Source organism: Lissotriton vulgaris, chromosome 11 (assembly GCF_964263255.1).
Source record: "Lissotriton vulgaris chromosome 11, aLisVul1.2, whole genome shotgun sequence".
Classification (NCBI taxonomy): domain Eukaryota; kingdom Metazoa; phylum Chordata; class Amphibia; order Caudata; family Salamandridae; genus Lissotriton; species Lissotriton vulgaris.
In genome coordinates this window covers 852,322,045-852,334,079 of record NC_141699.1, presented here as the reverse complement: position 1 = coordinate 852,334,079, position 12,035 = coordinate 852,322,045, and the positions used below count along the sequence as shown (strand labels likewise).

The 12,035-nt window shown below is 43.1% G+C and overlaps 1 protein-coding gene across 1 annotated transcript in view; it reads left to right on the top strand.

Moving 5' to 3' along the window:
• LOC147683583 (pyridoxal phosphate homeostasis protein-like) overlaps positions 1-12,035 on the top strand; it is an 82,838-nt gene that overhangs the window by 33,401 nt on the left and 37,402 nt on the right. The window contains exons 3-6 of the mRNA XM_086943982.1: positions 1,743-1,778; positions 2,438-2,513; positions 6,860-6,994; positions 10,684-10,826. Of these exons, the coding sequence (XP_086800108.1) occupies positions 1,743-1,778; positions 2,438-2,513; positions 6,860-6,994; positions 10,684-10,826 (390 nt within the window). The remainder of the gene's footprint in view (positions 1-1,742; positions 1,779-2,437; positions 2,514-6,859; positions 6,995-10,683; positions 10,827-12,035) is intronic.

Sequence of the window (12,035 nt, the reverse complement as noted above, 5' to 3'; positions counted from 1 at the left end):
TTAATCTCCACAACGGCCCCCCGCGGCGGGATGCCTGGCTTTCACCTTGGGGATGCCTTGTAGGGGCTATCTCACAGGGAAAAACCAGGACGGGTTCCCAAGGCAAGCGCGGAGATACCCCTTCGGGGGTCGATTCTGGCGCTATATAAGAAATATAATAATAATATTAATGGTAATGATGGCATTCACATTGGAAAATATGCGAAGTAACGGCATGCAGTGCAACGAAATGCATTGTAACCTCATACTACCGTTTAAAATCTTATGAGAAAACTTGAACCTTAAGATAATCGGCAGCATTACTGTAGAAAATCTGATATACTTCTAACAGATTTTACCCCACATTGACGCACCTATAGAGGAAGCGAAGCATAAACATCCAGTGGCTGAATTGCACAATGTGAAACCAGAAAACCTGGGATTAATACCGACTACACCACTCTACCAAACTGTGTGATCCTAGACAATTGTTTAATTTCACTTTCCCTCCATTTTCTTCATTATCATATAGAAAAGGACATTGAATAACATGACTTCTGGATGTGCATTGTTCCAAACCTTCTCCTGTGGTTGATTTAATAATCTGTAATACTTTTCATGTATAATAGGGACCGAGCCCAAAGAGTGAACTTTACAACTGAGTTGCATCTTAGTTCACTATTTACATTATTGTCAGGTTGGTGTAAATTAATGTTTGAAAACGATTGCTATAAAAACATACTTCTCAATCTGCTGATAGAATGTTATAATGTGGTGTAAAGGTGAAGCTGTTCTGCATGTTAATTAAATTATAATATTTTGCCACTTTTTCTGCAAGATGTATTTTAAAATAAAGGTGTTTCTAAATTTAGGCTGTGCAGAATAACCTAGTTTATTTATCTTATTTCTTAATGTTAGTGCTGAGTCGAGAAAACAGTACCCCAGTGCTGCTTTTGACCACGGAGCTCCATGTAAAGGTCAGGAGGACCGCATGCGGTCCCCAGGCCGTACTTTAAGTATCACTGGTCTAAGGTCTCTACCTGTGACCCTTGACCACAAACCCATTTGCTTTGTTGATTTGTATTGGACTGGATAATAACATTTTCAAGACTTTTTATTGCCTGACCCTGGCTCACGAAGTCCTGGCATTAGATGAAAACCCCAGCAGTACCAGCTTTTGGGAAATTCCCCAGTTTTGGGATGGGCTGATATCCTTCTGCCACTTATAGCTACGAAAATCTGTTGTTACTAGTTGTTACGATCACGGCCCGTGTCTCTCCAACCCCAGTTGGCGAGGATCAGCGTGAGGTACACTAGTCCTTCTGCTTCAGACATTCTTTCTCGCTCCTGCATTTATAGTGAAGTTCTGAGGGCAAAATATTTCAGTGCTGACTCGGGCATCATTGATTGCTGGTGCACTCCCAATTCTCAGTACAGTAGGGAAATAGGCCTCTATCAGGTTGGTACTAATAAGCACACTTTGTTGGAAAAGTACACTGCCACACTTACACTTAGGCTCACCGGACAAACCACAACAGGAAAAAGTCTACCACTTCCAAAGCATGGCTCCATCTTCTAGTATATTCCTCTGCCATCCTCCTCCTCCCAGCAGCCACCTTTTAACACAAATGTTAGGCACACCAATGTCTATAGACCTTGAGGACGTATCTTCTCTTTCCTTTGGAAAAAGATATATCTTTAAATAATTAATGTATTTCATAACAGTAGTTTTTAATTCTTTCTGTTTATTCAATTCTGTTCAGGTCCAGGAACTGTTGGAGAAAGCGTCAAACTCGAAGGTAAGTGAAATTACTGTTTTATTATAATATTCTAGTTTCTGCAGCATCTGTTATTTCACATCAAACCCAATCAAGGTTTCATTTTGAACTACCCTCTGGGCTGACTTCCAGCAGCACCTTTCTCCTGTGGTACAGTTTGCTGCTGTTGGTCATGGATAATGCACAGAAACCATTCTGTAATATGAAGGTCATCTGATTCAGGAAGGTTGAGTGAGTCCTTCATAATCAGCGGAAGGACTGAAAGCTCTTAGAGCAAAAATGTTGTAGACCTTGATTTGAGCAGATACTGGTGATGAAACTGGTCAGAAAGTCTCTAGAACATATTTCGTGGTTCATTAAGCAATACAGGTATATATCTAAAAACAATCCTTGGGCTTCAAGGCCTGTGACAACGTTAGTATGCATGAGTGGTTACATTCTTAGCCGCAGATGCAGATTTCAGAAGAAAAGTATGCTGTGCTCAGACGCTATGGTGGTGCTGTTGCATACAAACATTCGAGGCAACTCATTGAGTGATTGGTTCATTTGTGCATGGATGTGTGGTTATGCAGCTGGGTGGAACCGAGGTATGTTAAAGGGATCAGCAAGTCAATATGTGCTGGCGGATCAACCATCAGATCATTTTACCCGACTTTAAGAAAATTGATCTCTTATTTCAGATTCTGTCCTCGTGCCCAGAGATCCAATGGCATTTTATAGGTCACCTACAGAAAAACAACATCAACAAATTGCTTGGTAATTTAGCTACTTTACGTTTCTTCTTTTTTTGTGTTAACATTGTAGCTGTGTGTGGTGTTTTGTTAATCATGGCTAATAGTACCACATTTTCATTCCTCACAATACTTTTCTGATTTGCTTATTAAGCAATGATTGCTTTCTGTAGAGATCCTCTCTAAGTGTGTCCTCCGTCATTTCATGTTCTATGGTTCAGCATTTACTTGATTGGCAACAGATTAATGTAAAACACAACCAAGGGGGTATATTTTGAGTGCAGACATAAATGCATGATTTACAAAGTTGTTGTTGTGAGTATGTATGACTTTCTCCTTGTAGTACTCCTGGCTTACTCTTTAGTTCAGGAGCTAGGAAGGCAGCTTTCAGGAAGACCATGGCAAACTGGGGTTACTGGGATCACATTGTTAAAACTGGGCCATTTTACCACGGGGGTCCTAGGGTTCAACCTTACCATTGAGCTCAGAATGACCACAAAGTACACCCATTTAGCACTTGACCCACAGGTTATCAGCGCACACTTAGGGAGGTAGTGTGGCGTTGGAGACTCTTAGCAAAAACACATCTGATAATAATTTTTCCCACAATGACATTGCTGTACATAATCATTAGAGGACTTTGCAAGTGATGCTGATTGTCTTTTAGATTACCTTAGTTACTAGTTACAATCTTAATGGGTTCCTCTGAACAAGCCTTTTGTGACAAGTTAATTGTCCCATGGCCCTCAGAGGTGAATCTCAGGAGTATTGTCCATGAGGAGCTTCTATAGCCTACATCACCCTTCTGCCTTAGAGTTATCAATTGTCGTCCCCAAAAATGTGATCTTCCCTCCTCATTCCTTTGAGATCATAATGATAGAGTACCTTCCTGTCTTTGGCTTTCACTCTGCTGCACCTGCAGTCTGTTTCTAGTTGGCATTCTTGCCATTCTAGTTGATGTGCACTTGGTATAATCCATCAAGTTGGACTCGTCTTCTCTTGTCCATGGCCCAGCCACATTGGTTGCAGTCCACTTTAGATGTGGCGGGGTAGGCTTAGTCACATCATTGTAGACCACACCAGTACTGGCATTGAAGCAGCTGTGCAGTGATCACGCTGCTCGGGGATTTGGTGAAGCCTGCTCATTTGTTCTCCAGAGGTCCAGGTATACCACCTATCCAAACAAAGCTAAGAGACAACTCAAGCTACAGGAGTCAGTCATGTAATAATTGATGTCCTCGTCCATGAACAGGGGTGGCCCTCCTCGAAGGCACAGCTCTGTCAAGTGCCCCCATAACTGTGGTCAGAAGTTGATGAGGGCCCTTGAGTGTATTTGTTAGCTTCTAGTAGTTGGATCGACCACTAAGCACATCAATGATCTTCATGAAGGCACCTCTGTCCTAGTCAATTCGACATGACCGCCCACATTGCAGGTGCACCACTCGGGTCACCTGGACCTCACATGTCTGAGTGAGCGGTGCAGGTCCTCACTGTGATACAATGGTCACAGTTCCCCACTGCCATAGCTTCTGTGCTATCTTCCTATTCCAGGCAGCATTTTCCTCCTACAAGGGCACCTCCCCGGCAGTCCGTCATCTCTTTATCTTTAAAGCAGACTCTGAGGCAGCTTCTCCTTGTAGGCTTTTTAACTTCCCCATCTTCTAGTTCTGAATCTGGCAAGAGAAGATGGCAGCGGATTCCTTAACCCTGGAACACGGAAAAGATCTTATGTCGCTACTGGTATGCGACCCCTGGTTCTGGTAGAAACCTCTTCACACACTGAAAGTGTTTGTCCAGTCTTTTTAGCAAAGTTGCTGACAGTAGTGATGTTTTCTAACAGTCTGTTTTGAGACCTGTTCTGAGGAGTTCAGATCCTTTTTCTTATTCTGCTCATACTAAAAGCCTGGGCCTTTGTTACAAGGTGCTAGTAAGAAGTTGGTGTCGAATTGGAAGCCTCTTGTGAGAAGTAATCTAAAGCAAGGATACAAAATAAGGACGCTTGTTCCACTTAACCATTTGTTAACCTGTGGGAGGTAATCCATTCCCATGAACAATGGGCCTGGAAATGACAGGGAGACTCCCCCACCTTCACAGGGACACCATTTCTTCTCTCCTTCACACCAAAAAGTCTTCCTACTCAGACGATCCCTCAAATGTTCTGGAGGAGCCCTGCAATCCAGAAAGGCTCTCTGGGTTTTCTCCCACCCTCCATAATGGGTACCACTAGGATGTGAAAAACACAAAATGGATTCCAATGTAGAGGTGGCCACATACATCACACATACTCCACTCGCATCCTGTGTTCATACAGAAAGACATACATGAACTGCATTCATATCGTACATAGGTGGGCACAAGATGCTGTTATATGGGATAGACAGACCAATTCTCCCTAGTGAGGTCACATAAAAAAGCCTGCTTTATAACCATAATTATCACTGCAACAGTTATCAGTCCTCTAGAGCTTGGCAGGTTGACAGGGGTCATGCTCGGTAAGGAGGGTTCACATGGTGTTACTCTCCACACCAAAGATGGATGCTTTAGGACTCTAGCAGTGTTAGACATATACCGCTAGCACACATGCATAATTGTCATGTGTGCTGAGGTGGGGGTCAGAAAACTACAGCTTGCCATATTGAATTCTGGGCAGAGGTGCACGCTTGCCAGAGCCATGTAGAAAACCTTTCTGTTCCTAAAAGGCAGGTGTACAAGATCAGGCCAGTGTAAAATCTTTATAAAACTGGCCCCATATGTGCAGAAGACCATGTTTGTATAAGGCCTCCATTGCATGACTTGAACATTTCCACTCTAAGTTTTGCATACAATGATCCATCTTCGGGTATCAAACTAAACAAACTGGACAATGGTGAGCACTACTTGTATTCCTGTGTCCCATTTAAAGAGTGATGATAGGGCGGCAAGAAGAGCTTGAAGCAAACTCCTTTTTATGAAAAGTGGAATAGCCATTCCGAAGTGTTGACTATCTGCACACCATAAACAAGTTAGCACGTGCTAAGCAGTCCACTTTTCTTGTCTGTAATTGTGAAGAGGGACCAGGTTATCTGTTTCTTGTATGCGATTGACGTTAACCCCATTGTTTGTAACTCTGCCCCTGATATATTCTGAAGGCCATCAGGTTTTATCAAGGTGCCACACTCAGCTCTGTGAACTTTTTAATCTCTGTGAGACCAGTTTTTTTTAACTAATTCCATAAACTTAACCAACTGGTGGTGCACAAGATTGTATTGTGTGAATCAGCCGCAATACCACACTAACACTGGTTTGTTGTAGTTCACCATGGGCAAAGTTAGTGAAGGATTTAGTTTTTGGCATAGAAGAGGATGGCAGTGCAAGCCTTCAATAACAGTGAAGGTTATCACAAGTGTTGTGTAAGACTCTTTGGAACGGAAGCCCTTAATGGATTGTGTATGTTGTGCAGTCTTATCTTCGGTCTGTATCTGAGCATTCCAACCCTTCAATAGATGTGTGCTCTGTCCTTGAGATATCAAACTATGAAACTGAGACATCAAACTATGGGATTGCTCTTTTTTTAGTGCCCGTTCCCTCAGAGACTGCGTTTGTATGTTTCCCTAACCCAAAAAGTGTTTTTATTGTTGTGGTCTTTCTCAGTTTTTTTTGGTTTTTTTTTTTTTTAAGTTCAACATGAGCAGTTACTCAGGAGCCTCATCATGAACTCTTATGCAAGTATGCTCACAGTGAAATCGCACATCATGCAAAAAGTGAAGTAGTGTGGCTCACTGGTTAGAGGCGGCAGACCCGAGAGCAGAGGACGGCCCGGGACCAGGGTTCGATTCCCGGCGCGGCAGGTTTCTGGACCAGGGTCAGCGGACTCGATAATTCTCTCGCCTCGGTGCCCACTCTGATCAGCGTTCACACTCGGCAACTCTGGGCATTAGCTTGCCTCATCTTCACTAACGGCCCCACCAGACCGCCGGGGATGCCTGGTCTCACCCTGGAGATACCCATTAAGGGACCATCTCTCAGGGAAGCCAGGAAGGGTTTCGCAGCGGTCGAAGCGCCTTGGGACCCTATGGGTAAGTAGTGCGCTATATAAATGCCTATACATTTACATTTACATGCAGTATAAGCAAAATTGTCCACCAATTTCTGTCGGCACTTATGAGAATTAAAACCTGCTAATTTGAACTCTTCTCTGTATATACTTTCAGGTCTACACTGCACCCTGTGATGTTTGTTTTAGCTATGGAACTGTTGATATGTTAATATGTCTAATTAGAGCATCTTGTATGCTCACACACCCAAAGTGAACCTGTAAATGTGTGGCGGTGAAAGCGCTTTCAAAAAGGTTTTGCGGCTTTAAATATACTATATATGTTGTGTTTTTTGCAGGTGTCCCAAACCTCTTTCTGTTGGAAACAGTTGATTCCATTAAACTGGCTGACAAAGTGAACGCCTCCTGGCAGAAAAAAGGCTCACCTGAAAGGTTGAAGGTGATGGTGCAGGTGAATACAAGTGGAGAAGACAGTGAGTATCCCTGACTGAACGGTTTCCCTAATCACTAAATGGCTCCACTTGTCGCTTCTGCTCTATAGACATGTTTGGCGTTGCAACTTCAGAGCCCCATGCTGCTCTATTGTGGCCCTTATAAAATCACTGCTTTACAACCACAGAGGGCCATGCAGACTCAGTGCTGCCATCTAGATACCACTGGGTCACAACTTCAGAGGCCAACCACAGAGGCCCATCCACCCTTAGTGCGGCCCTCCTGATATCACTGCTATCTGGTATGGACCACACGGCTGTTATTAATGCCTCTTTACACAATACCACTGTTCCAAGGCAAGGATCTTGACACAACTCTGTGCATCTGCAGACTTGACTAGCTCTACCTGCCTATACAACTCACCACCCTGCCTAGAAAACCTCTTATTCTTCTTATAGGCCATCCACCTCTGGGCGGCAGTTTTGGGATTCGGTGCAGGCAAGTCAGCTGCTTCTCTTCTCTTGAGACTATTGTCCAACAAGGGTTAGTTGCCTGTATAGTTGCCAGGAACGTATGTTAAAACAGTTGACCCAGTGGGAAAGGTCAGAGATCATTTGCTTAACTCAGGGATGTGCTGCTCCTATCCCGCTTTCTTCACCTTGTGAGGTATTGCTATTGTATTTTCACTTCATCCCATCAAGTCCTGTGATGTCCAACAGCCCAACCCTGTATTTTTTCTCCCTGCCTTTGGATGTTCTATTTCATTTTAGCTGCAAACTGTGGCGCTTCAGTAAACATTTACAAACCTATTGCAGGAACGGTAAAAGATTTAAGGCTAGGACATTGTCTTAGCTTGTTATATAACTGTTATAATGTCTTTCAACATAAAAGTTACTTATTTGCACTCCTACAAGCTGCATATCTATAATCTGCTTTTTTCTTGAGAAACCTAAAATACAGTGCTTCAACAAAAATCCTGGTGCTACAGCAACGTGTCCGCTGCTCAAGAACCCTCCAGTAAACGACTGTGAAAGATTCTATATACCAACCCTTAGGAGCCGTTTACGATCTTGTTAGGAATCTCTGCTGACCGAATCGGCTTCAGAATAGTTTCCGAACTAATCGGGTTCTGCAAGTCCGACTGACCGATTACGATGCTTCCGTACATTGTTCGATCGGATTCCCATTGACTTTAATGGAAGCCTGTGTTCCGAACGAGAACACAGGATGCCATTGACAAAAGAGGTTGTTTGTGAAAACCATGCACCATGTGACGGGCTTCCCATGGTGCCTGCCACATTGTGCATGGTTAAACAGGGGGTTCCCTAGCGCACCCCCAAGGGCCCCAACCGAAGACCTCCGGGTGAAGGGGGCCCTGCTACGGGCCCCTGAAGTTAGATTCTGACAGCCGTTTCGTGTCGGGCAGACAATCAGAACGGTTGTCCGAATCGGTCATTTTAATCACTTGTTCGGAAACCGTGTCCATAGAGCTGTACGAATTGGCTCAGAACGACTCTTTGTGTCCCAATGTCATTCGGAACCAATTCAGGGAGCCCGAGCGGTTTCCTTGCATTTTAATTGGTAGTCCAGAAAAGTGTCCGATTCAGTCGGAAACATAGGTTCCGAATCGGATTAGCCAAATCTGATAAACCCGTTCGAAGCCTTCCCAGACGCGATCGTAATCGACCCCTTAGTTGTGTGCGCAGCAAGTCTATACCAAGTTGGAATGCAGCATCTTTCAAAACTGTTACTAAGCAATTTGTTGTCATTAAAGATTGTATAGCAAATGGCACTTGTAAACGAAAAGAAGCATTAAGACATCTGCCCATTTTAGGCAAAGGAAAAAAGGGTAAAGAAAATATACATGTAAATCTTTATATAACCGAAACCCCTTGCCGATTTTGTGCATATAAGAAATATTACTGAAGAAAGGCAATCACAAAAGGGGTGACTGGTTACAAACTTAAAATGTAAAATAATGTAGAATGTGACCAGTATGGACATCTTTGTAAGTCCCTGAATTGAATCCAGATTTCAGGTTGTTGATCAGAGCCTTATGGGCGACAGTGTTTAAGGCTGCAGAGAAGTCAAGCAGGATCAGGAAGCAAGGGTTGTTCTGCCATTGAGAAGTAGAGCATCTTTGACTACTCGAGGTGTATCTGTCTCAGTGCTGCAGTGTGGTCTGAAACATGATTGGTAGCACTTACTGATGTGCTTCTGTAACTAGATAGCATCTGCTTTCTCAATGATTTTCCCTATGAAGGGGAGGTGTGCAGTAGAGCAGAAGTTGGTACAGTCTACTGGATTAGATATTTTTTTAAGTAGGTGAAGGATCTGACCTGTCTGAAGGGCATCAGGAATTTTTCTTGGCTTAGGGAGGAATGCACAATGTGGATGAGGGTCACTGGAGGTTCTGCTTGGAGCAATTTAATGATTGAAGAAGGGAGGGTATTGTTCTTATAGCAGGTTGCCTTGATAGGGTTCATGATATTAGAGCGATTAATATGCAATCCATTTGGTGGTGAGAAGATGGGGGTATGGCTGAAGGCAATAAATAATGTTGGATTTTATTTTGTCAATATACTCCGTGAAGAAGAGGTTGATGGCGTTGCATTTGTTGACTGAAGCAAGGACTGGGTTCTGGGAGATGGTTTGTGCGGTGTTTTAGTGCCTTGAAGAGGGTTTCACTTCTGTTGGTTGGCTCTGTAGTGGTGATCTTGTAGTAAGAGACTTTAGCTGTGATGGTCAGAGATTGGTGATTAGAGCAGAGTGCTTTGAGGATCCTTTGGTCACCCGGGAATTTTGATCTTCTCCATTTTGATCTTCTCCATTTCTTTTCCTGTTTCCTGTTTTCGTATGGTACATCTATTTTCATCAAAGTCTTTAGTGTTCCAGGGTATTCATAGCCTTGTGGATTTGGGTTTTCAGTTGGGCATGGTAATTGACATGAGTTCTTAAAGCAGAGTTGTATATGTTGAGGAGAGTATTGACATCAGTGGTGGGCAGGAAGTGTCTACCCCGCCACCCCACCAATGGACGTCTTTGATGGACAAATAGTTTATTTTTCTTCTCTTCCTCCTTTATAGTATATGAAATGGTGCAGGGTATGTTGAGTGATGGTGCAGGGATCGGTCCATTCCAGGGCCACCAGTCTTTGGCAGTGCATATTCTGGGAGCATTATAGAATGAGCTGCATTGGGTTCTTGAGTGGTTTTATTTTGATTGTGTTGGGAAGAGGATAGAAGACTCCTTCATGTTTTTCTTGTTGGTGTTGCAGGAAATGTGTTCTACGTTCCTGCTATATGTCAAAATTGAGAGACTGTGAATTTAGCCCCTTGCCCGTGTCCGGAATTCCGCTCCTGTGCTGGACATTCCAACCGCGGGCGTGGTCATGACGGCTCCCGGCCGTCATCAGCACTTGAGCACTGTGACGCATGACGGACGGGAGCCGTCATCAGCACGCAAGGGGTTAATGTGCGAATATTGTGAACTCTCATAATTCGGACTTTGACGGAGGCATTATTTTAAGTTAAGAACAAATGTGAATTCGCTCCTGGGCATACTCCCTTTAAGATCTTGATTTGATCTGGTAATTATGACATAACAGATGTCAGCGAGACCACATATTATGTGATGTTGTTTAATTCCTGAAGAGCAGCGGGACATTATTTAAAGTTGTCCTGGCCAGATAATAATACCAATAATGTATTTCCTTCCTTTCATTTTTCAGGTAAACATGGCCTCCCACCAGCAGACACAGTGGCAACAGTGGATCATATCATCAAGAAGTGCCCATCCCTGGAGATGGTTGGGTTAATGACAATCGGGAGCTATGGACATGACTTGGAACAGGGGCCAAACCCAGACTTTCAGGTGAGATACAGCACAGAAGTATCATATTGTTTTGTTGAATTTTATGGAGCTTCCTATTACTGGTGTTTCCCAGAGCGCTATGCTGGGCAGTTGAGTAAGTGGTTACCCTGCTTCTTTGTCATAGTTGGAGATTCTTTGTTTACAGTGCAACCTATCTGGGTGTCCTGCATAAGAAGATGCCGCTGGAATTGCAGACGTCTGCAAAGTCAATCTTAAAAAATTGGGTTGATGTAGACGCTCTTGAAGCCACCAATAGAGTGCTTGATAATGGCTCTGTCTGGACATCTATCTATATATTCTCCAGTTGTGGATGTTCTGTAGGCTCCTCTGCTTTCCAAGGGCCACACTGTGTAGGGAAAACCGCGTTAACCCATTGGATCCATAACATAGCTTACAAAAACGTGGCAATGTTATATATGAAATATTCACAGGCCGGAGCTCACTCCTACTCTGTAACATAATGTAAATGCAATGCCCTCCAGCAGATGCCCACACCCTAGCACTGTATCCCATCCATTGTGCTTCGGTAAGCTAAAACCATTCTTTCCCCACACATCTCTACCACCTTCCTAGTCTCTCATGTTTTTTTCTTCAGTTAAATGCATCCCCCAGTCACTAATTACACCCTGTAAATTGCTGCTTAACTAATTATGTTTTTGTTTATGCCAGTGTGATTACATGCACTTGTGATCAGTGAAGTCCATGTTTATGGTTGTTTGTGTCTTTTGAAGCATGTTTTGAATTTTGTAGAGCTCCCAGTTCTTGGTGTTAATCTTGTTCAAGCAACACTTCTTTAAATAGCAGCCCTTGTAAACCAATTTCTTAGCAGACGTTTTAAGAAAAAAGTATATATTAAAGGATGAGAAATATCTGATTTCTGCATTTCCAAAGCCAATACGTCTAACCTCTTTAATGCAGGCGCAGATCTATTGGCTTTCCCAATACTTGTTAGTTTCAACATAGTGTATTGCCATAACCATTCATGGATAACAGACACATGGGCAAATATTTCAGAAAGTTTTTTTCATTTTTAGTTAAACAAAATTCCAAGATTACGGCTGTACTTGACCACGCATTTGCATGCCCCAGTGACAATCTTTGAATGTTTTTTGTAAAGTTATAAAAAAAAAATTCAAGATAGCTGCTGTGCATGATCACACATGGGCGAACATCCTAGAATAGTTTTAGCCATGCACTATGCCAAACTCA